This window comes from Peromyscus californicus, unplaced genomic scaffold, assembly GCF_007827085.1.
Source record: "Peromyscus californicus insignis strain IS unplaced genomic scaffold, ASM782708v3 Scaffold_12__1_contigs__length_115047231, whole genome shotgun sequence".
NCBI classification, from domain to species: Eukaryota; Metazoa; Chordata; class Mammalia; order Rodentia; family Cricetidae; genus Peromyscus; species Peromyscus californicus.
Genome location: NW_026294413.1, coordinates 49,043,937 through 49,069,981, shown reverse-complemented (window position 1 = coordinate 49,069,981; position 26,045 = coordinate 49,043,937). Strand labels below are relative to the sequence as shown.

Here is a 26,045-nt window from a genome sequence, read left to right as displayed (position 1 = left end):
CATTATAAGAAAGTTCCTTTTTGTAGGAACTTTTTTTATTTTATTTTATTTATATATCAATTTTTTGTGTATGGACATTTTGTCTGCATGTATGTCTGTGCACCACATTCATGTCTGGTAGCCATGGAAGCCAGAAAGGGCACCAGATCTTCTGGAACTGGAGTTAGATGTGGTTGTGAGCCACAACATGGGTGCTGAGAACCAAATCTGGGTCTCTAGAAGAACACCCAGTGTTCCTAACCACTCAGCCATCTCTCCAAGCCCAGTCAGGGTTTTTAATACAGTACATTACCCTAATGAAGGAGCTCTAGGGTAGCCCTAGAGTCAAGAGCCCACCAATGAAAAAGTAGCATGCCATTACCACTTACTCCTGCACTGGGAAAGGCAGGAAGAGGGGATGAGACGTAAAGCTGGACAACTGGAGAAGACTAACCGCAAGCCACAAATCAGAACCACAACACTAAAGCTCCTCCCCTCTTAATTTGTAGTATTTCTCCAGTATAGAAAAAGTATTTTAAAAATTACCTCTAAAGATAAGTAAGAATGGGGAGCTGGTTCAATTGGTAAAGTGCCTGCCAGACCACCTGAACTCAAATCACCAGCACACTCAATGAAGCTGGACATGGACACATACTTACACAACTCCAGAGCTAAAGACAGGCAGATCCCAGGAGCTCACTAGCTAGCCAGTCCAGGGAACCTGTGAGCTCCAGATTCAGCAAGAGACCCTTGTATCAATATGAAGTGGGGAATGACCAATGTAGACACTCAACTCTATCACATAATGCACATGCACCTGAACACACATGAGTGCACACACGAAATGAAGCCATGCACTGCATCTCTCTCTCCAATAAATAATAAGAGAGCCTGTGGCTGCTTTGCAAGTTCACTCACCTGTCACATAGCTTTGTTTATGAGTGTTCTTTTCATAAATTCAGCAGACTATGGATTGTACTGTCTCCTGCTAGAACATGCCATCGAGGCTCAGGATCCCAACAACCAAGCTATGACTAACTGAAAAACATCCCCAGTATCTAGCCCTAAAGAATGAAACATGGTGCTTCTTCCACACCAGTAAGGCATCCCTTGGAGCAGAAGCTCTGGTTGGATTTGGATGCCTCCTCTTTTCAGCCCTGTGACAACTATTTAAACACAGCCTTTGGAGACCTGGGAACCTCTTGCACTAGAACAAAGGTCATATGAGATGTCAAGTTAAGTCTCCTCCATTGCCTCAGGAAACCCCTCTCCTCTCCCATCAAGGAGCTGTAAAGAGCCAGCTGAGTGCTCAAACTAAATTTGAATCTGTTTCTCCACGCAGCACCTATGGGATGCTGGGCCTTGCTCTCTGAATCTCAGGGAAATGAGAGTCGGTGTGTACCTGCTTCCTAAGATTGCTTGGGGACCTAAATGTGAAAAAGAGCATAAAGTGGAGAGCGTGATATCTGATGCAAATAAAGCCATTATCGCTGTTATGGTCATGATTATTAACTGGAGGAGAGACAAGAAGTTAAAGAACACGTTAGGATCAGCTGAGTCACGGGATCACCGTAACTGCCCACTAGAGCCCACAGATGGGGGTGAGCAGGGGAGGAGTGAGCTGGGGGTGGGACTGTGGGTATCACAAAAGAGGGAGCAGCTAAGATTTTGAGATGACTTACAGGGATGGAGAAAAACTTAGGGTTTTGTGTTTCTGTTCTCTTTTATTTGGTAACTACAGTGAGATCAGAAAAGGTACGATCAAATGTAAAGTGGAGGCCTTGAACTGGGAATATATAAAGACATTTACAAGAAAGGCAGCTGGAGCCTTGGAGGCCCTCGAGGAAGGCCTCATGGGAGACCCCGGCAGGATAAGCAGGGTGGCGCCAGATTCCAGCGGCCCAAGAGACCCGCTGTCAAGCAGCTGAGCCTGGGTGGGCCAGCAGGGGAGATCCAGGGAGGGGTGTGACAGGCAGTGTGCAGGATCACAGCTGTGCCTTTGGAAGTTGGAAAGGGACAGGCCACATGGTCCCAGGGCTATGAGATCCAACCAGCGGTCCACTCTCCCCGGCAAAGAGCAGCTCACAATGACAGTGTGTTGTGAGGAGGGTGGTTCAAGTTTCAGAATCGGACAACTGGGCTACAAATTCTGCCTCCCTCCCCCTCCCCTGCAGGATCATGACAAGCTGCCTAGCATCTATAAGCCCTGCCTGTGGTCACATAAATGACACCCATGTCCAGGCTGAGGGGGACGGCTGCCCTACAGCACGTGGCGTTGGCAAAAGCAAGGGCAGTGCTCTTCTACCTTGAGCTCTGCCCACTAACTGCATCCCAGTGGTCACAGTAAACTTGGCTGAGCGTTAAGGTTTCTGTTCACCCTCCGTTTTGTTTTGATTTTCAAGTGCCACTTGTGAACAGAATTAAAACATTTCATGAAGACAGTGTTGATGAGCTACTTTACAATAAACGAACGAAAACAGAATGGCCGGCCTTCCAAAGGTAGGCATCGATCGATCGATCGATTCAGGGGCAAAGCTCCAGCTGTTCTAAGGTAGCTGGGTGGAGGAGGGCTGAGAACACAGGAAAATGATCTGCTTTCTGAGTGGGAGCGCGCGCGTGCGCACGCTCACACACACACACACACACACACACAGGTGTGTTCTCAGTCTCCTTTAGGAAGACATGCTCTCCATAGAGTGGAACACATTCATTTTAAGTATAGAGTGCTGACAAAGGGATTCGCCTGTGTACTGGCTGTTCCAATCAATACATTCTCTTAGCAGATATGGGGGTGCATGCCTGTAATCCTAGCACTTGGCAGGAGAATGCCAAGTCCAAGACCAGTGTGAACCAGTGAAGATACCTTTTCTTAAGAACAACTGCAGAAACAGCAAAGACAAAACCGCTTCCTCACCCCTACCCCTTGCAAGGTACCAGCTCCTGACCCAGCTCTATGTCTGTTTTGTGCCTATGCCTGCCTTGTTATCATTATTCAGGTCTTGTCTACATGACTACATATCCCTTTCAACGTGTTCAGCATCTCATAATTTTTTAAATTAACGCTATATATTGCTAGTCAAAATCAGTAACAAATGCCAAGCGCCTTATCAAAAGGATTTCTTGGCATGGAAGTTAAAAAGGAAAACAAAGCAGCAGAGCGCTGTTCGTCCCTTCAAAGGACAGCAGTCCAGGCCGCTGGCAAAGATGACCAGGATACACTCGTCCCCTTCAGGATCTGATTCAACAAAACGGACTGGTGTTAGGTCTCAAAGAAACCTGCGACCGTCTCACTCAGTACCTGTGAGTCCTCCCAGAACTCACCCTACTCCTACCCTGAACTTTCCAGGCCAGGGTGCCGGGCTTCCTGTCCCGTCCTCTGATCCCTATATAACCTCAGCCACTTTGGCTACCAATCAGCCATCTCCTGGCTTGCTGCTGACCTCTTGGTTCTCTCTTTCCCTCTCGCTCCCATCCCTATCCCCTATCATGGCCCAGTTCAGTCTAGACCCTTCCAGATGCCTCTGGCTGTTTTCGCCCTCATATCTACAGTAAACCTTCTCCTCCACCATACCTAAGGGCAGTCATGCCCTCATTGTTCATTCAGCTGGCAGACATGGAAAAGTCACCTCCTTTTCTCCATTTCAAACTCTGCTTAAGAGTGTCATGCGGGCAAGGTGACTCAGGGGATAAGGACATTTGATGAGTTTGATCCCCACCAGTACCTCCAGCCCCAGACTAACATGGTAGAAGACAGAACTGACTCCTGCAGCTTGTCCTCTGACCTCTACACCTCCATCATGGTGGATGCACACTCACACATATACACACAAACAAATAAATGAAAAAAATTAAAGATGGTGTCTACCATCTACCACGACCTATGTGTATGGATAACTACAGGACTTAGGAGATGTGTTAAACAGGGTTTTAATAGTAACTAGGCCAGAGCAAATGGTATAAGCCAATCATCCAGTCAACCTGGACTCTTGAGCATCCCCTGAGGTACCTCTGATGACGTCTAGGATGGCCTGATGTTCTCGCAGAAAGTGAAAGACTGAGCAAAAGTGGAAGTCTTTCATCCCAAGGTGCTGGAGCTTGTCCAAGCCAGTCTATCATGTGGTGGGGAAAGATTACAAACAGGGCTGTGGAGACGGCCCAGTCAGTGCAATGCTTGTCCTGAGTCCAAGCCCCAGCACTCAAATAAAAATGCCGCACATGTGGGCATGTTTTCTAAGTCTGGCACTGGGGAGGTGGAGATAGGTGGGTCCTGGGGCTCACTGGCCAGCCAGCCCAGTCTAATCAGCAAGATCCAGGCCAACACTGTCTCAAAATAAAGTGGACAGCAGCTGAGGAATGCCTAAGATTGTCCTCTGGCTTCCACATAGATGTACACACATACACACCTGCAGGAGTGTGCGTGCACATGCAAGCACACGCGCACACACCAAGATTACAAGCTGTCTACTCAAGGAGGGAAGGGGTCTGAGATCCAGAGTCACCACAAAAAAATACACAGAACCCATAAACCACTTCAGAATTCCAGGACTGCCTGATTATGAACACTGGCTGGATTACACAATCCTTGTCACAAGCCCTCTTCAGGGACAGGGAGTAAGGGTTCAAGCACATGACCTCAGAACTCCCCCTGTGCGGGAGGAGCTATCCAGTCTTCATTAACATACCAATTCAGGAAAGCAGTCCGGGTGGTTTGGGGGGGGAGGGGGATGGGATAGGACAAAAAAGTAAGTCTTCATAACTGCCAACTGAGTTTCATAAAATACATCATATTCAGTATATTCCAACTCATAAATGTGTAGCTTATGATACATAACACTGTGACAGGGCAAGACAGTGCAAAGGTTCCTCCCTCTTAGATCTTGTTGAGTTCACTTCAGGTTTCTTAGAATTTGATCTTCCTGATGGAGAATCCCGTAGAAAATTACCCAACTCTATTCTAGGACCTGAGGGCAAGACGGCCCAGCTAGCTTATCACAGCTTCTGTTAAAGTGCCTGCATGCGTTAACTACTTATCTCAGCTGCTGCTAAACTACTTGCTTCTGAGAACCTCCCCTGCAGCTGCTGAGCAAGGTTAACAGGAGGTGGGTTCTGCCTTTAAAAGCCCCTCGGTCTAAATGCTTGCTCGGGGCTAGAGTTAGGTGGGACTACCTGAGTGTAGTCCCAGCAGCTGGAATAAAGACTTTCAACTGGCTGTAAACTGTGTTCAGTGGTCATCAAGATGGGCTCCCTGTAACAATCGCCCTGAAAGTACTCCACAGTTACCAGAAAGCATTAGCTGAACCACAGCGAAAACTAAAATTAATCTGGATTTATCCATGCTTTCTACACACACACACACACACACACACACACACACACACACACAAAACTACTTTAAACTGGAATTATGCCAAGAGAGAAAAATGCCTTCATTTAGATTCAAACTGCAAACCAACAAAATTTTAGGGTTTTTGCAGTGCTGGGGGACCAAGCCCCAGAGTCTCATGCATGTTAGCACTCAACCACTGAGCTGTATCATGTCTTTGGGGCAGTATGGGACCACACAGACTAGGGAATACCACTGAGCTGCCTCCCAACTCTCCTCATTACTATCTATTTTGAGATAGGGTCTTCCTAATTAGCCCAGGCTGGCTTTGAAACTAACTCTATGCCAAAGGCTGGCTTGAATTAGCAATTCTGCTGCCTCCCCCTCCCCCATGGCTGAGACTGCAGGCCTATCCTATGGGGCCTGGCTCTACACTTAAAAGATTTTAGGTGCAACCAAGTAATGCACTGAATAAGACACATTTGAACAACTCAAATCAATGACTCTTGTTACCTAAAAAGACAACTTTCAGAAAGTAGATTATTTGCAATGTTCTGGACCCTGAACTTTTTGGTCGCTGACCAAACTGGTATTTGTTCATTTCTCATTAGAGAGATTAAAAACTAGTAAAATGTCAATGAAAGGGTCAAGTGAGTTACAGTTTATACGGTTTAGTGGGGAGCATTTATACCCAAGAAATAATAAATGTATATCTACAGTTTTATTGTCGCCTCCTTTATTAAATGGCTATTTCAAGTCATTACAGCTGGAGATTTTTAACACATATCTTTCTTTTTAAAAAATAAAAAGTTACTTCCTTTAGAATTCATTTCTTACAAAAGGAGTTGATAGCTGGCGTGACACACGGGAAAGGCTCTGGCTGGATCTCCACAGATTGCATATGGTCCCTCCGCACACCACTTCAGAATGGTATGGGATGTCACACGGGTTAGGAATCAGTGTCACAGTCTGGGATGGATTCCAGCATCTCTACTACCCAAAGGATCGTCTGTCACAATGCCCCAGGTCTGAGTCTCATCTCATCTCATACCTCCCTCTCATCCATTCCTCCACTGCCGCCAAAGCAGAGGATGCTCGGGGCTGAGCTCCAGTTGGGTACCACCTTTTCTTGCTCACAGCGTACTTGGACCACCTGAGTCCCCTTCTCAGAAACAAAGATGGATTTTGATTGAAGTTCACCGCAAAGGCAAAACAGTAAGAAGAAACAGGCTTGAGTCTGGATATTGAGGTTAGCCAAGCACTCCCAGAATATACTATCCTCCCACCACCTCAATCCCCCAGACAGAAAAGTTGAATATATTTATGACTCAGGAATGCAGCCCCAACATGCACAGAATCCAAGGCTCATTCTTCACTATCAACTCACTTCCCTCAGGATACCTTTGTCAAATCAGATCGAAGACCACTGTCAAACAGAGGACTGAATGGAAGAAAAAAAAAAAAAAAAGCCCAGAAAACATGGTTCTGACTGTACCAGACTAGCAGCGTAACCCAAGAAAAACATTCCACCATCCATCTCTCGCCTGCCTGTGGAACAATATCACCGATTTCCATCTTTCCAGGTCTGTCAGGGGAGTAGAAACGTCACCTCCACACACTGCCAGCTCACACACTCAGTCTTTCGGGGTACTGAGATCGCTTTGGTACTCTCACAAGATTTCTAGGAAGCTAATCTTTCAGTGTCTTGTAAAAGGCGGCATCTTCTCTTAAGATGCCTCGTCACGGTAAATGTTGTGCCTGGTGCTGAGCTACACAACTCACCCAATCATTTACTCTTCACAATAACCAAAGGATGGCCATGCTCCTCTTTCACTCAGGAAACTGAGGCACAGAAAGTGAAATGTTATTTCCTCTGGAGCTGGATGAAGTCCTGGCAGCTTGAGCTCTCTGGCACCATGCCAATGACAGGCTGGCGCTTTCCAAGCGCTTGATTGATGGAAACTGATCCGCTCGTCCCTCCGGGACCTAGGCTTCTGTTCGTCACCCACCCTAAGCCGAATCTGTTGAGCTCCAATGCGTCCCTTGTGAATCTACACAGGACCCAAGCAGGAAATGGCATTTTTGTTTTTAACAAATTACAAATATCAGCTCTAAAGACACGGACTAACTTCCCTCCAGTTCTAAAATTCGTAATCTGTAAGATAACAAATATTAAAAAGCAGGGAAGCATGCATGATAGCACATACCTGCAATCCCAGCACTTGAGAGTATGGTGAGTTTGAAGACATTCTGTACTGAGACCTATAGTATAAATGAATAAATAAGGAAGTATATAAAACAGGATATCGGGCTGGAGAGATGGCTCAGAGGTTAAGAGCACTGACTGCTCTTCCAGAGGTCCTGAGTTCAATTCCCAGCAACCACATGGTGGCTCACAACCATCTATAATGAGATCTGGTGCCCTCTTCTGACCTGCAGACATACATGCAGGAAGAACACTGTATACATAATAAATAAATCTTTAAAATAAAATAAAGGCATGTGCCACCACCATACTTTAAAAAAAAACAAAAAACAAAAAACAGGATATCTTGTGCCCAGAAGCCTCTCTCAGTGTCAGAGCCAACTCAAGGCACCCCTGACTTGCGGCAGTCTTAACTGCCCACATCAGTGTGGAAGAATACCTAGCTTAGGCCCACTGACCAAAGAGCCTAGGAGTGGGGTGGGGACCCTCTAGCACATACTGGGGATGGCTAGAAGGAAAGAATCATCTTCCAGAGGCAGGAACTTGGTTTACAGGTTGATGGCCATGTCTCAGGACTCAGGGTATCACTCCAAAACTGTGGCTGTGTGTCCCAAAGAAATAACGAGTCAGTAAAGTGTATGTCAGCCAAGCATACAGACCAGCGTTTGATCCTCAGAACCCACATAAAAGGCCAAGTGCTGGTTTGTGATCCCAGTGTTGGGGAAAGTGGAGATGGGAGGAAATTTGGGGCTTGCTGAGCTCCAGGACAGAAAGAGACCGTGCCGTCAAAAAAACATGACAAACAGCTCCCAAGGAACCACACTCAAAGTTGACATCTGTCCTTCATAGGCATGCGCGCGCACGCGCGCGCACATTCTCATACACACCCAAATACACAAGAAAAAGAAGAAAGAATTCACAGTTAACACAAAGGCCTGTGTCTGCTAGGGTTAAATGGACCTTCCTGGGTTGGCACGAGAACTAATATTCTTTTCACAGGAAACCTGCAAGAGCAAATTCTAAATTACAAAGGTTGCTATGAAAAGAACTTTGTGGCCTACAGTTTGTGAACCACGGCTGCCCAACAGGACTGTTAAGAGCTTGGAATCCAATTCACAAGGGGCCTGTGCAAGTCCCCCAAACCACAGGCAGTAAAATCCTGAACTAACAGGCTTAATCCGTGACTACTGTTGGTATTAGGACATTCTCCCCAGCTTTGGACCAGATGTCATTAAAGGTTTCAGAGCGTTCTCTCATCCTTGTGGAGTCTACCAGAAGGCTGGTCTAGCTGAATACGATCTGAGATCTTTACAGAGACAGAAGCCTCCCCTCCCTTCCAGTGTGGGCTCCTGACTGCAGCAACGGCTCTTCAACACAGGGCAAGGAGAGGCTAACCTGGCTCAGGCACCCACCACTCTTGCTATGTGACCTTGGCCAACTGAGAGAATCCTCCGGGAGTCACTGTCCTTCCTCAACATTACTGGCAAAGAGATATGAAGGACTGGTTTCTACGGTGTCCAGACTCCCTCTGCTGAAGGCGACAGAGAGGCGTGGCCATGAGTGACTAAGCCCCGCCCATGCTCAAAACAGAACACCTGGCAAGCACTAGACATAGAACACACGTTGAAGCCGTATCTGGCACCAGGGTGCTGGATAATCACCACCCTCACCACAACTCTACGAGGTATTATTAGCCCCCATTCCACAGGTAAAGAAAGCAATGGGAAGATTTATCTGGCCTAAGAGAAGGTTTTCAGAGACAAAGATAAGACCTGGACTCAAGTCTTAGGAGGTAAAGGGAACCAGTTTTAACCACTGAGCTATCCTGATGAGAGCCCCTTTAGCTAAGGGCTTCAAGTCTTTACAGGCAAGTTAACACTTGTTAATGAGAATACTTAAACGTGTCAAGTACTTGCAAATGCATCATTTCTTTAATCTTCTCCGGTGTCTATGAAGTAGATAAAACTACATCTGTTTTCTTTTAAAGCATCCACCCCTCTTTATAGGATAGGGAAGGTGGGGAGATGACTGACTGGGTTGGGGGATGCTTCAGTTGGTCAAGGGCCTACTGTGCAAGTTTGAGGACCTGAGTTCTGCCCGCTAGCACCCCAAGAAAAGCACAGAGCACCATTTGTGGCTGTCGGGCTAGCTTGGGGCAGGCAGATCCCCAAAGCTGCCAACAGCCTAACCATGAGCTCCACATTGAGTGAGGGTCAAAACTAAGCTCAAGTGGGCTGTTTTTTATTTGCAAGTTCCTTATAATAAAGGTTTAAGGCAGTTAAGAGCACTTTACAGAGGACCTAAGTTTGAGTCCCAGCACCCGAAAGGCAGCTCACAACCACCTGTAGCTCCAATTCCAGGAAATCTGACCCCCTCTTCTAAACCAGGCACCCAAATGTTGTACAGATACATGTGGGCACAAAACACTTAAAATTTACACATAAAACTTAAAAATCTAAAAAAGGAAATTTTAAATTAAAAAATAAGATTTTAAATAAATTTAAAAAGTAGTAAGATTGAAGACACCCAATTTAGACCTCTGGCGCGCACGCACACACACACACACACACACACACACACACACACACACACACACACCACAAACTGACCAGCTTTTATCTGCTCGTTTCTTTTACTAGTATATATTCACTGTACAAAATAATGAGCATCATCACATTATCATGTATGAACATCATGTGCTTTGATCTTATTCAAACCCCTAGCCCTCCCCGTGGGTTCCTCCCCTTTTTCAAACAGTCCCCTCTACATTCAAGTGCTTCTCTTAAGAGTCTAGATTCCAAAGCCGGGCGGTGGTGACGCATGCCTTTAATCCCAGCACTCAGGAGGCAGAGGCAGGTGGATCTCTGTGAGTTTGAGGCCAGCCTGGGCTACAGAGTGAGTTCCAGGAAAGGTGCAGAGCTACACAGAGAAACCCTGTCTTGGAAAACCAAAAAGAAAAATCAAAAAAGAAAAAAAGTCTAGATTCTAGATATAAGAGGAAAACAAGCAATATTCACCTTTTTGAGCCAGATTTATTTTGCTTAACATGATCTCTGGTTCTATCCATTTTCCTGCAAATGGCATCTTGTTCTTCCTGGTGGCTGAGTATAACCATTATCTGTCACTTTTTAAAATCTATGGATGGACGTCTAAGCTGATTCATAACTTGGCTATCATGAATAGCGTTGCTATAAACACAGGTGTGTAGCTGTCTCTCCTGCACACTGATATGAACTCTTTGAAGTGTAAATCTGAGAGGGGTACAGCTAGATCCATGCTAGTTCCATTTCACGGTTTTTGAGGGTTTTTTTAATATTATTTTTATACAGTATGTGTGTATGTGGCTATGCCTGAGTGTACATATGTGCACCATGTGTCTGCAGGAGCCTACAGAGGTCAAAGGAGGAGCTGGATACCCTGGAACTGTAATCACAAGACAGTTGTGAGCCACCATGGAATGCTGGGAGCCAAACCCAGGTCCTCTGCAAGAGCAGTAAGTGCTTAACCACTGAGCCAGCTCTCCAGCCCTGTTTCTTGTGTTTTTGTTTTTTTTTTGAGGAACCTCCACCATGATTTCCATAGTGGCCACACTAATTTACATTCCTACTAACAGTGTATGAATAAGGGTTCCCTTTTCCCCAAAGTTTTGACAAGCATTTGCTGTTTGATTTCTTATTCGCTAAAGGGTCACTATGTAGCTTAGGCTGGCCTGAAGTGTGCAGTGTAGCCCAAGCTAGGCTCAAACGTATGAACCTCCTGATGCAGCCTCCCCTGAGTGCTGAAATGACAGGCAGGTGTCACCACACCCAGATTTTATTTACCAGTTTTCTTTATCTGCTATCGGTTACATAAAAAATTTTGCCCAGCTCTTCCAGAATTCCTTAGAAGTCACTTGATGCCAAATAAAGCGAGCACCAGGAAAATGGAAGACGACCAACTAACAGTGCACAGGCATAGGACAACCTCACGGTAGATCCAAGATAACAGACCAAAGTGCAGAGTCCGGGGCAGGAAAGAAAAGTAAGATGAGCGCTGGAGTCTATCTGACCGTTCTGGTGGTAGACCTGTAAGGCCCACACAGAAAGTCAGGAAAGTCCCTGAAGAGCCAGCCACACTCAGGAGCCAGTGAAGAAGGAAGAAACTTAAACCTGGGGAAAGCAGCAGCGCACTTCCCCCTTTTCTGAGAGGCAAACAGTCCACATCCAAGACGGGTGGTTGAAAACACAGCTGGTACTCAACTCTGTGGACAGAACGCTTCCTCCTGTCAACGCATGCCTACGCTAAAGTGTAATTTCCAAATAGGCAAAGTAGGACATAAAAAGCAGTCACTAGCAGGAGCTTAGAGGGACGGCTCAGCAGTTAAGAGCACTCGCTACTCTTGCAGAGGACCTGAGCTTGGTTTGCAGCTCCCACATCGGGTTCACAACCTCTTGTAACAACGCCTTCTACTGGCCTTCCTGGGTACCTGCACTCACATGCACATACCCATACAAACACATACACACAAATATACATAATTTTAAAAAAATGATAAAAAAGCAGTAACTAATAAAAATACTGTGATAAATGTAGCCACTTTTTGTGGGGTGTGTATAGACATATATATATATGCATATATATATATATGCATATATATATATGCATGCATACATGTGTGTGCAGGCACATGTGTATGTGTATGCTTGCAGAAGCCAGAGCACAACTCAGGTACTATTCTGCTCCATTCCTTTTTTAAGACATGGTCTCTCATTGGCCTGGAACTCAGCAAGTAGGCTAGTCTGGCTGGCCAGAGAGCCTCGGGGATCCAACTGTCTTTGTATCCCCAAAGCTGGGATTAAGAACACCACTCTACCCGGCTAATTCTAAAATAGGATCTTGGAATCAAACTTGGGTCCTCACAAGCACTTTACCAACTGAACCATCTCCCCAACCTCATCCCTTCAGGCAATGTCTGTCTTCACCCCAACATACACACACACACACACACACACACACACACACACACACACGCACACACACACACGCACACGCACACACACGCACGCACACACGTACGCACAAGTAAAATCTACTATACTATATTCACCCTTCTAGTGCTGATGTAAGATGACATTGGGCCCATTCAATGGGACAAAGTGAGATGAGTGATAAAGGTACCCTGATGGTGAGTTACACTACTACAAAACGGGTACCGTGACATGGGATGTCTTTCTGTACGCTGTGAATGTTTCTCCCATTGGGTGATAAATAAAGCTGCATTGGCCTATGACAGAGCAGGATGGAGCCAGGCAGAAAAATCCAAGAGAGATAGTGAGAGAAGAAAGGCAGAGTGAGGGGGAGATGCCAACCTGCCATCCAAGGAGCAACATATAATGGGATACAGGTAAAGCCATGGAACAACATAGCAACATATAGATTAATAGAAATGGGTTGAGTTAAGTTATAAAAGCTAGCTAGCAAGAAGCCTGGGCCGTGGGCCATACAGTTTGTAATTAATATTAAGCCTCTGAGTGATTATTTTATAAGCGGCTGCAGGACTGCGGGTGGGAGAGATTCATCCAGACCGCAGGGCCAGGTGGGACTGAGAAATTTCTGCCTACAGTACCAGAACACAAGACTGCTATACTGCATCAGTTGGCCAGATAACCAAAAAAGACTACTCAGTGACTAACGGGTTGGTAGCATATAGAGCATAGATACGTTAGGCAAAGGGGTGACTCGTATGCTGGATAAAGTAGAATGAAGCTTAATTTCATTATGCACTCAGAACAGCGCACAATATAAAATGGATGATTTGTTCATTTCTGGAATTTTCCGTTTAATATTGTTAGACAACAGCGACCACAGGTAACGAAAACCATGGAAACGAAGTCACTGGGATGGAAGACTATATACCCAAAGAAGAAAATAATGAAACACAAAATGCATGAGGAAACGACACAAATACACCTTGGAGCAACATATGATTCAACAGCGAAATGTTCAAGAAGAGGCTGGGGGGGGCGGGACAGCTTGCTTTGGGCAGGCCAAGGACGTCGTGGAGTATGAATTGGGCACGCACAATTCCGCAGGGCAGTGAAGAGTGGGAGCGTGTGACGGATGGCATGGAAACGCAAGCAAAACGAAAACAGTCTAGAAGAGGCAAGGCAGGCAGTCTACTGGTGGTGTGACTCTGAATTGTCACTGTTGCCTGCAGAAGAGAGTGAGTTAACTCAGAACTAAGCTAGACTGCCACACCAGGTCGGGCACACTGAGGCTTTATGACACGCCATACCACATAAACACCAAAAATACGGAACACCACACCACACAGACACCAAAAATACGGAAGAGCATCACTGGACCGCATATTGTAGCAGACGGACAGTGCCCAGGGGTCTGCTGTCAGACTCGAGGCCTCGTGGGAAGCCAGAGGATTAGAAAAGCGCTCTCGGAAGGCTCATGCCCTGTCCATCTCATGCTCTCTTTTAGGGCCCATGCAGCAGAGGGAGCAAGGAAAGCTGGGAGAAAAACCAGCCTCCGGGAAGATCCCGCGATCCATAACCTACTCCCCAATGACCTAAATGCAGTCTGTTGGCTTCAAGTCAAGCAAGCTCACCTGCCTCGGCCAAAATCATATTGATCGCAAAGCAATTATTTTTAACTTAGAAAAAAAAAAAAAAATCCCAACATTGGGAAGCAGAAGCAGGGCGATCACAACTGAAGGCCAGTCCGGACCACATATCAAGTTCAAGGCTATAGAGAGAGTTCAAGGCTGGCCAAGCTACATAAGGAGACCCTGTCTTAAGGAAGGAAGGAAGGAAGGAAGGAAGGAAGGAGGGAGGGAGGGAGGGAAGGAAGGAAGGAAGGAAGGAAGGAAGGAAGGAAGGAAGGAAAAAACTTCTGCTATGAAAATCAGCATCATTATTCTGATTTGTTTTTGTGTTTGCCCCATCCCCTACCCCCAGGTCTATACCCTCCTTGTTTAGTCAGTGTAAGAGAATACAGCCGAGGCAAACTGTGAACACACAGAACTCTTATCAAAAATACATTTCCCGGCTCAGTAGTCAAGAACACTTGCTCTTACAGAGGACTCGGATTCATTTCCCAGCATCCACAGTGTGTCTCACAACCATCTCTAACTATGGTTCTAAGGGATCCGACCCTCTTTTCTGACCTCCATGGACACCAAGCACACGATACACAGATATATATATATATATATATTCAGTCAAAACATTCATATGCATAAAATATAAAAATAAATAAATAAAACACAATTTCCCTTCTCTTCCGATCCTGGAATATGCAAAAGCAGTCCAAGTCTCATGGTTTCATGGAAACAATCTCACTTTCTTTTCAGTTACTTCGCGGCTTCCAAAGGCATCATTTCTTCCTACAGTGTCCTCTTCCTACAGGCCGCTGGTCTCTTAAGAGGAAGAACAATACAGTATGCCTCAAGCTTCAGTCTATACTCACAGACCCAGTTTTCCTAGACCAAGTCTGACTTAGAAGTCTGACTTCTTTTTTCCCTCTTCTTTCTTGCAGTCTGTTTTTGTTGTTTGTTTTTATTTTGTTGAACAATTCTCAAAGCTTATAATTTAAAAAACAAAACAAAACAAAAAACCCTATCATAGCAAAGTTCTGGCACAGAAAAGAAACTCTGGAGCTGGGGAGGTGACTCAGTCAGTCAAGTGCCAGTCGTGCAAGCTCAAGGACCCGAGTTCAGATCCCCGGCACCCACTTAAAAGCCTGGCACGAGGAGGTGGGGGTGGGAGTCAGAAACAGGCAGATTCCCGCAGCAGCTCCCCAGCCAAGGGAGCTCAGACTAAATGAGAGAGACCTTTCTTAGAAGGTAGAGAGCTACTGAGGAAAACTCAGCATCAGCATCCTCTGGACCTCCTCATAGCTGCACATACTCAAATATGCATGAACACCACACACACAGATAATAAATAAACAGCTTTCATGCACCACAACAGCAGCACCTAGCAGGCACTAGGCTGCCCATGAGCTGTGCTATTTTGCTAAATTAAGTACTCAGCTATGGAAACACAGTAAGGTTTTGTGCCTACAGACTTGTCAATTTTTGTTATTGTTATTTTTCAGACAGGGTCTCATTATAGAGCCCAGGCTGGCCTCAATCCCTGATAACAGGTGTGTGAGACCAGTCAGCTATTAAAATTTTTATACTATATTATAACTTTATAACTTGACCCCTGCAGCTAACACCAAATCACTCTAATGCCAACGGCTGACGTGATCAGGAGGGTTCAGGAACTGGTGAACTACCTAACCCAAGGCGAACAGCTCTCTAAAACTAAATAAAACGTTCCAAGAGAGCCACACAAACTGTGTAAGCAGCTCAAGGGTTGTGTCCTGAGGGATGCCCTCGTCACCACTTCTGCTGTTTAATTCACAGAACCGCTGCAGAAGCGTGTGGGGGGGGGGGGGGGACGGACAGAGACAGGACCAAGAAGTAAACACTGCTCAGAACCCAAGTTTTATAGAAAAGACTCTCGATCTATACGGCAAACAGGACATGGGGACAGAAAAGCACACCTGAAAGGGGATAAATTGAGGTTTGATCAAGCAAAGATGAAAATGAGTAACGGCAGAGACATCTCAGCCAAGCAAGGTAGTGGACTCCAGAAGGCGTCTACAACAGCCTTTAAATACTGATAGTAAGGCATCACTAACCAATAGGGTAGAAAAGTTGACCTTGCCTCCGCACTCAGAACCATTCTTAGCCAACACTTGAAATAAAAAGTTTCCAATGGTTGGATGTGAGGCAAACGTTGGCCTATCATGAACCAGCAAAAAATTAAACAAAAGGTTACCAGGACTCACAAAATCTCCAACAGATTCGGTTCAAAGACGAAGATGCAGAGCTTTGGGCTGTTCTTTGGTGAACTGGTGTCCTGGCCTGTACTTGCATGTTATCATTTTGGAAGCATGTGTATGCTACTGGCTTTTCAATACAAGCGGTCTACCATGCATGATGGTAACACACCACACCACAGGGAAGAGCACATCTGGACGTGATTTAGATCCCCATGTGTACTGAATCACGGTGCTTTAAAAACCTTAAGAGCAGAAGTCCTCTGGGCCTTGACAAGGAAGAAGTCAATCAATGGCAGAAGAAAATATGGAAAGGAAGGGAAGGATATAGTTCCTGAGTGGATGAGCACACAAACAACGAACAAACACATTAAGATGACTACATGAGCCCCGGGGAATATGTAACAGAACACGGACAATTTAACAGTCGCTCTGCCACCAACCAATCAACCCTCATCAAATTCAGGGGAATCACACACACACAGTCATGGAACTAGAAGGGGACTCATGGGCCAGGAGGGGTTCAGCCAGAGAGGCAGAGCAAAGGAGCAAGTATTGGGATGACATGATCTAAATACATTATATACATTTTAAAAGTTCTCCAAAAGTTAATAAAAATACATTTTAAAGTGGCTAAAAGATAATGTCATCAACAACCAGTAAACCAATTCAATAGCTGAAAACAATCTATAACTAGATACATCCATGAAAAAACACAAGTTTTTATTGTTGTTGTTGTTGTTGTTTTCAAGACAGAGTTTCTCTATGTTACTCTGGCTGTCCTGGAACTCACTTTGCAGACCAGGCTGGCCTCAAACTCACAGAGATCCACCTGCCTCTGCCTCCTGAGTGCTGGGATAAAAGGTGGGATAAAAGGAGATAAAAAGCCACACCCAGCTTAAGAACACTGATTTTAAGAAAATACATGTGGCCAGGACTTGGGGGCAAACACTTGAAAGAAAAAGAAAACGTGATTTCAAATGCTCCACTCTATTTAATAGTGAAAAACCTTCATGGTCAAAATCATGGAACAGAGCATATTATCAAAAACAGATTTCATTATCAAGCTCTATATGGATTCCAATGGCTAAAATATGTTCCTATCCAAGAACTCTGGGGGTGGGGTAGAAGTAGTCAGCCTGCAGCAGAGAAGCCTGCCCCTGAATCTTCTCAGACACTGAAGATTCAGGCAGGGGAGAATGACAGTCCCACCAGCTGACAAATCCCAGGCCTCAGCAGGTTTCCCAGAGTCCTCAAACAACAGAGCATAAGAGCTCTGTGGGCTGACTCCCACTGTAAGGTAGGAGTGGGGTGAAAGCATATGACCAAGGCACAGGCCTAAATACAAATACCCTCTCTTCTTTTTATGACAGGTTCTCCCTCCTCATCCTAGAGTCTTCTTTCCAACCACAGGATGCTCATGGGCACGTCCACCCACATCCACCCTGCACACCCTGACAAGCATCCTACCTCTGCTGCAGAAGCCTTTCCTAACCTCTGAAGGCTGCATCCTACCTCTGCTGCAGAAGCCTTTCCTAACCTCTGAAGGCTGCATCCTACCTCTGCTGCAGAAGCCTTTCCTAACCTCTGAAGGCTGCATCCTACCTCTGCTGCAGAAGCCTTTCCTAACCTCTGAAGGCTACATATAGGGCCTGGTACACTGGACACTCACTTGGCCTGTGGGGCTCCGGCGGCTTCCTACAACTCCTACCTCACCTTACACTCTGCAGGTCCACTCCCCCCCCCAAACACAAAATTAAATACTCTGGAGAGAGAGGTACAGGGGTTGGGGGTAGCACAATGCTAGAGCACTTGCCTAGAATGCTCCAGGCCCTGAACCATTCAACCTACATCTCACACAGGCTCCCTCCCAGTATTCTTCCACCTAGTGATAGCCTAAGCCTGTTTTACTTTCAGTTTTGAGACAAGCTCTTACTGTCTTACTGAGTTCTGGGGCTGGCCTCGAACTCATTTTGTAGTACAGGCAGACCCTGAAACTGTGATCCACCTGGCTCAGCCCTGAGTAGCTGGGATCACGGGCCAGTTCCATCAAGCCCAGCCTTAGTGAGTGTTTATGCCACGTGGTTAGATAGACAAGCTCTCCACTTCCCACGTAGTCTTGGTAAGACACTGACAATGATGGGCTCTGCCACTCAGTCACAATACAACCTCGTTTTTTTTTTTCAAGTATGGTCTCATGTAGCTCAAACTCACTAATGTATCAACGGATGACCCTAAATTCCTAATCTTCCTCACCCCTCAAGTGCTAGGGTTACAGGCACGTGCCACCAGGCCTGGCTAAACAATACCAGTTTTCAAGGAGTGTTTCCAAAGGCCTGCGTAAGGTTTTCTTTTGACTTTCTAGAGCCTCATGCAGCCAGCCACTGTCAGATTTCCTTTCTTTTCGATCCACTTTACATCAGTCATAAATGTAAACTTTTGAACTTCTCCATCTGAACTGATGTTATGTGACAAATCAACACTAGACCGGATGGGGGTGCTTTGCTGACATGCCTTTGTGTATTTCTTCTTATCAGGTCCAATTTTGTGCTTCTGTTTATATTTGATGGTCATTATGTACTCTGGTTATAAGCGACCTCAAGCCCGTGTGAATCAGCCTGTATGTTTAGAAAACAATGATATTGCACGCATCCAAAAACCCCTCTTACTCATCCTGGAAGATAAACTGTCTTTTCTGTTTTGTTTTATTTATCTCCCAATCCCTTCCTCAAACCAGAATGGAAACTTCACAGGAATGAGTGAAGGGATGAATGTCTATAGAATGAACCTCCAGGAAGCCTAGCAAATTCTAGCCCTATCCACTGTGGCCCTCTGCCCAACAGGAGATGGTCAGGACACAAACACTAGTAAGGGGCCATGTGGATTCAAATCAGTGGTCCATGCATGTCTCCGAAGGGGTATGATTCTGAGCACTGTTACCTGGTTTCTCTCCAGGTCAGTCTCCACCTGGAAATGAGGCTCCATGTGCTCCTGATACAAAGTGTTTCACAGTTACCCATGTAGATACCAAGCCCATGTCAGATCTAATCTGGGCCAGGACAATAACTGTTGTAAAAGAGACCCCACAGACACGCCATGCAGACAAGGTAGGTGGTGGTCACACCAAGTGGGAGCTGCAGGAAAGACATGTCATGCAGGCGGCACTCACGTGAAAAGTTTTATTAAACGGGGAAGGGAGCAGGGGTGGGGAGAGGGAAGAGGTGAGGAGGTGAGCACCTCTGGGAATAGAGGTGGGGGGAGGGGTTTTCTCTTAAAGAGGACTTTACCTAAGATGATGTCAGGGCGCTGGGCTAGCCAGAATGCTAAAAGTAACACCTGTGCCACAGTCCCCATTCCCCCTTCTCGGTAAACTTACTGAAAGACTTCCTGCCCTCACACAACAAATCCAATTTTGATTGAAATTCAAGTAAATGAACAGCCTCAAAGTGAGAGCAAGAGAGTTTTTGTTTGCTTTGGTTCGGTTTTGTTTTTTGTATTACTGAAGTCCATGTGTTTGGTTTTGTTTTTTGTATTACTGAAGTCCATGTGTTTGGTTTTGTTTTCTGTATTACTGAAGTACATGCATTTGGGTGACACGGGCCTAGACTTCTACTGAGCAGCTCAAGGCCTCCAGACTCCGAGTTTACATCTCTATTCACAGCTGTGTGCTGCGTTGCCCAAGCATGCAGTCCTGTCTGCAGAGGCAGCTGCTGCAAAAGCGACATTTTACAAGACACAAACCAAATGGCCTGGGATACATTAACAGAGAGTGGCTTTCTATACTTCCCACTACCAAGAAAAAAATTATGGAAAAGTTTTAAAGATCTTCAGACGCCGTCCTTAGATAATCGGCTGGAGCCCAGGAGAAACCACTAGCTGCGTGGAATTTATTATTACCAAACGTTCATCAAGTCCCTGAACTCCTTATGTGTAGGAAATGTCAACACCACCCACGGAATGTCTTTATTTTGCTTTGTTGCTCTCACAAGTAAAGAATAATGCTCAATTACATATATTCTTTGGGGGGGATGTGAGGGCGTGGAGGCATGAAGAATGAGTCAAGGGCCTCATCACCCTGTAACCCAGACTGACCTCCATCTCCTGGGATCACAGGTATAGCCCCCATGTCCAGCCTAAGTATTTCTGGAGAACAGAGAAGAATGCATGTGTGTTTATACTCAGCTTTTGACCGGAGTCAGAGAAAATATTCCTTAACACAAGTATTAAAACTTTACATGTAACAACTGACTCCAGCTACCTTTTTCTCCCTCTTCATTATATTGCCTTAAGTGCCTACAAACTTAGCTGCCACCGTATGCCTCTTCCGTTCCTGAAATAATACTGTTTTAGGCTGTGGAATTAACAAGAAGCCTCTTAATTTTAACTAGTTAGGAGTCTTAGCAGCATTAAATATATGTGACACTCCTAATTAAACACCTGCAAAACCCATGGCCCTACAGAACCAGAGAGAACAGAAAGGGCCCCTTACAAGGACTGACCACCCATAGAGACAGTAACTGTAAAACACACACACACACACACACACACACACACACACACACACGCACGCACGCACCCACGCACACGCACTACTTTTGCACTGGTATTCTCAAAAAAAAAAATGCCAGCACAGCGTACATGGCAACTTTACCCAACTTTAGGAGTAATCAGCAATACTGAAGCGTTGGAACACCTCTAAGCCTGCTGCTGAGCTGCACAAACGTGTTGATATCGGTCGAGCTAGCTCCCCTTTCTGCAGTATACACAACCATTCTAACTATGGCAGAAGGAAAGGAGACGGTAGGAGGGTTGTTTTTACGGTTAATGATTCAGGCGACTCTTAGAATAACTTCTACTTGAGAAGCTGTAACTACAAGGTCCTATCGAGAGCCCCTCCAGCTGTTGAGAACTAAGTTCTGGAATTTCCCCTCTGCTCGCCCATCCCCGGACCGTCCTTAAATCCAAATATCACCGTTTAATGACCCCCAGAGGAGTGCTTCTGGCCTCCAATGAATTCAGAACTCCATCTAAATCTTCAGTAGGCCTCCTGATAAATGTTTATGGAATTAACGAGAAACCTAGCCTCCGAAAGCCACAGCTGGCTCCCCGGCCCCGCCCCCTAGTCTTCCATTATAAGAGGAAGCTGAAAGACCCTGATATGGGAGTCAAGTAATCCAGAACCCTAGAGACCTGATGCACTTCGGAAGACGCAATGACAGTCGTGAGGTCTAGGCAATGGCTCAAACATGGGGCACCCACTGCCCCGGGAAACGCCAGGCGCTAGCTGGGGTACAAACCGTCCCGCAGAGAGCGGAACCGGATGGTCGGAAACCAAGTCAGATCTGCACGGATCCCAAGGCCCCAACCCTCTTCCACCACCCTCCTTCCTGTTTATGGATCCGCTCCCACAACTCCGACTACCAACGGGAAAGCAGACATGTCCGAAATATGTCAACACATGACACAACTTGAAGAAGCCGGCTGCTCTTTGGCGCGAGTTACAACTTGCCGGGCTCCCACTGGCAAACAGGCTCACTTTAATTACTTTTCATTTACTACGCCACGCTTCCCTTGCAGGGCCCCCGCAAAGGCCCGGGTTAGTGAGAACCGGGGAGCCCCGGTGGAGGGAACCGAAATGTGTGGGCGGAGAGCCAGACACCAGGCTCTGCTCGCACAGGCGCAGAACCAAGGCTGGCACCGCCTCTCCGGCTGCAGCAAGCCACGGTCGCGCGGCGCGGCGGTGGCCGGGGCCACGACACTGCGCGGAGAGGACAGGGCTGGCGGAGGGCCGGCCACCTTTGTCTGGGCTTCCCCACCCACCGGGACGCAGAATGCTTCAATGGAGAGAGGTCCGTGACCTGCTTCATGTTCGGGACTAGCTCGCCGTTGCCTGTTACCTCCCACTTCCCGCGCGCCAGACAACGCTGGTGGGCGCATCCCTGCGCTCCTGCACCATGGTCGCTGGGGTCGACGGGGTCGGACGGGCCACGGTGCCCGCTCCAACCATCGCGCACATTGCAGAACCCGCTCCTGCCGAGCCAACCTAGTAGCACACTCGGGCCCGGCGGGAAGGTGCGACAGTCCCGCACACGCGTGGCCAGCCCCGGCCCTGCCTCACCTGCTTGAACCGTGTCCGAGAGGTCGTGCCCCGGGGCTGCCGTCCGGGGAAACTCCTTCAGCTTCCTTGCGCTCAGGTTCAAGCCCCCAGAATTGGCCGCCTCCTCCAGCGCGCGCTCCAGCCCACGGTTCAAGGGCAGGTTGAAGCCCGCGCCTCCGGTGCTTCCGTGGTGCTGGTGGTGCTGGTGGAGATGCGGGTGCAGGGTGGTTACCGAGAGGGCGGGCGTGAAAGCTTGGGGTTCGCTTCCCGGCGTCGCCATCTTCTCCCGGTCCCCCGCCCCGCTCCTGCGCGGGGGGTCACAGGTTTCCCCGGCTGCCCCGAGTCTCCGTTGTGCTCCCTCGCAAGCCGCGGGACGGCGGGAGGGGCGGCGGGCAGCGCAGACCTAGAGGCAGCCGCTCAGTCTCGAAGGTTTCCAGCCCGGGAAGCCGAGGGCTGCGGCGGCGGTGGCGCGCGCATGTGTCTGTCTGCTCGTGCTCGTGCTCGTGCTCGCGCCCTCGTCCGCGCCCCCGCCCGCCGCTCCTCCTCCGCGGCTTCTCTGCGCTCCTCCCCCGACGCTGGCTAGAACTGGATGCGTTCTGGGTGACTTTCACTCCGGGGGGGCCCCCTCGGGGTTTACATCTGCCGCTCCGGGGGTTTTTGTTTTGTTTCGTTTTGGTTTTGTTTTTGTTTTTTCAAGCCATTTGGGAAAACCGGGGCGAGGCAAGAGATGCAATTTGAAATACAAGGTGACAGAGAGGAGAGTAGTTCTGGCTGATTGACCCAGAGTCCGTCCCCCCCCCCCCCCCCCCCCCGCGCAAAGGGCAGTTTTTTCCTCTGTGCGTTTACCCTCACTGACGCCCCCTGGCATTTAGGTACTTACCACATAAATTCTCTCATTGAAACCAGGAAGCCTGTGAGTGGAAAGATTGCTTCCTTCAATTGGCAAAGGAAGTTAAGAAACTGAGCTGAGATCACCCCTGCAAGAGTGGGAGGGAATTCGAACTCGCAGCCCACAGTCACCAAGTTTTGCACCTTCAATGCAGACCACAGAGGCCAGACTTAAGTGCAAATAGACAAATCTAGAAGGAGGACTTTGAGAAAGGATGATTTTACAATAAAATACATCGTCATATGAAGGAAAACACTAATTGGGCCCTAAATTAGTACCCCAAGAGTTAGAAAGCTAAAGACCTAACACACCAAAAGGCCACATCTTAAACCTAATCCTAGATGCTGTGAGATTTTCAGTGTGCACCTTCTGCTTGTCCATGTAGGACATAGGAACAGACATGTCTGCTTGCAAACAAATGTTCTGCCACAGCAAACAAATGTTTGCTCACCATGGAAAGGCCAGAGGACCTGTGTCACCTAAAGGCCACCCAGCTGAAGAGCTGATAATGCCCCACTCCCTTACCACACCTTGAGAGCCCATTTCCTGGGACTGTCTCTATGGGGTGACTCGGCTTGGGGAAATGAGGCTGGAGCAACATGTGGACGTGATACAACTTCATCATACATATAGCAATGCGACCTGTGATAGTCTAGGCAGCAGTGCGGGGAACTATTGACTTCATGGGCTCCGCACTAAAGTATGACATGATCTATGTCACTTGCATGGACTTCACTAAAGGGCTACCCTTAATTCCTGAGATTCCAGGCTGAGAGTAAATCATACTCATCTTCCGGGAAGAAACAGGCGCCACCTACTGGTGTGTCCCCAACCTCTGGCTCAGGCTCTTCTTCAGTCTCTGGAGGCATCAAGCTTAGTTTTTTCACCCTGTTCTGTGGGCTGTCTCTTCGCTCTGTTGCTTCCTTTGTGGTATAAAAGCATTTTAATTTCATTCAATCTTGCTTATCACTTCTTACACTAATTTCCCATGGGCTTAGGGCTGGTTTCAGAAAATCCTTCCCAAGTCCTCTATCGTGAAGGGTTTTTCCTGTTCTCTTCTGACAGTTTAAGGTTGGTGCATCTGACATTTAGGGCTTTGCTACGTTTTGAATTGATTTGGGGGTAGGGTGAAAGACAGAGATCAAGTTTAATTCTTCCAAATGTAGAATCCAGTTTTCCCAGCACCATGAGCTGGAGACCGTCTTTTCTCCGGTGTGTGCTTTGGGTACTTTAGTGGGATAGCCGCCGCTGCGGCTGCATAGACTCATTTCTGAGTCTTCTGTTCCTTTGATTTACATGTTTTTGTGGGTTTTTTTTCCCCCAGTGGCCCTGTGGTACTTAGAATCATGTACTGTGATTCCTCCAGCATTACCTTTTTATTAAAGACTACTTTGACTACCCAGCATCTCTTGACATTTAAGTTGTTAATGTCTAGAATGTTAAAAGCATGCGGAAAAACGGAAACACCCAAGAAACCAATCCACCCAACAAATGGGCAAACAAAATGACCAGACACTTCTCAAAAGGTGAAGTACAAATTTACTTTCTGTTGCTGTGATAAACACCATGATGACAAGCAAGTTAGGGAGAAAAGATCCCAGCTTACAGCGTACCCATCATGAAGAGAGGTCAGCAGGAACCTGGAGGCAGCCACTGAAGCGGAGGCCATGGAGGAACGCTGCTTACTGGCTGGCTGCTCATGGCTTACTCATCCAAGACCACCTGCCCAGGCACGGCACTGACTGCGGTGGGCTGGGCCCTCCTCCATAAACCGTCAATCAAGAGAATGCCCCCACGGACTTGCCTATGGGCCAATCTGATGGAGGCATTTTCTCCATTGAGGTTCCTTCCTCCCAGATAACCCTAGCTTATGTCAAGTTGACAAATAACCTAACCAGCACACACACACACACACACACATAAAAGGACCCAAAGGGGCTTCGAAATTTCTTAAAATAAATGAAAATTTATTTACATCATTTAAACATGTGCCTACTCTTCCCGCTTTCCCTGGTCCTCAGTATCCTTTGGCCTAAAATCTAGGAGATACTATGTTTTCCCCACAGATTACAGACCCAGTTCAGAACAAGAATTGTGAGAATACACCCACCACACTGAGCATATGTAGCTTCTTTTAAACAAACAAGAAACCCAATCCTTTCCTAAGGGAACCAATGGCAATGAGTCTATGCTTTGCTTTGAATAAATACTCAAGTCCTCCTGACACACTAGCCCAGTCATTGCAGTCTCTTATGTCTTGTGCAGATTTCTAACCTTCAGACTCTGTGAGATTGGTACCAAGTCCTCTCCATTCCGGTGTCTCAGAATCCACAGCGTCCACAGCATCCTGTGTGTAATGACTGCATGCACATAGTAACAGGTTGCTATTTGCTGGTACATCTCTAAAGTTTTAGATGATTTCTCTGCACAAAAAAAGTTTTTCCTTCAAGTTGAAGGGAATACTTGACTCTTGAAACTAATCTTGAATATTTCTAAAAATTGGGAAATGTAACCAGTCCTTCCAGGTGGCAGTCAACTGCTTCCCTGTTTCCTCAAAAGCATAGGCATGTCTCTTTTGTTCAATACCCTGTTTATTTCTTCTGAAAGCAGAGTCCTCTCCTTCCACCCCGTCTTTGCACATATAATAGTCTGTTAGGAGGAGTGGCTGTGTTACTTCATCTGGCCATTGCTGTTTCTTTGCTAAATGGACTCATAACGATGCTGCGGAGCA

The 26,045-nt window shown here is 46.9% G+C and overlaps 1 protein-coding gene across 5 annotated transcripts in view; it reads right to left on the bottom strand.

Moving 5' to 3' along the window:
• The window catches only part of Lrch1 (leucine rich repeats and calponin homology domain containing 1), a 201,801-nt gene extending 178,828 nt beyond the window's left edge, over positions 1 to 22,973 (bottom strand). The window contains exon 1 of one of the 5 annotated variants that reach the window (XM_052732751.1): positions 22,447 to 22,973. In XM_052732751.1, the coding sequence (XP_052588711.1) occupies positions 22,447 to 22,705 (259 nt within the window). In that variant the 5' untranslated portion in view covers positions 22,706 to 22,973. The remainder of the gene's footprint in view (positions 1 to 22,446) is intronic. The other 4 variants (XM_052732754.1, XM_052732749.1, XM_052732752.1 and 1 more) reach the window with 4 other exon arrangements.
• Positions 22,974 to 26,045: the final 3,072 nt, after the last annotated feature.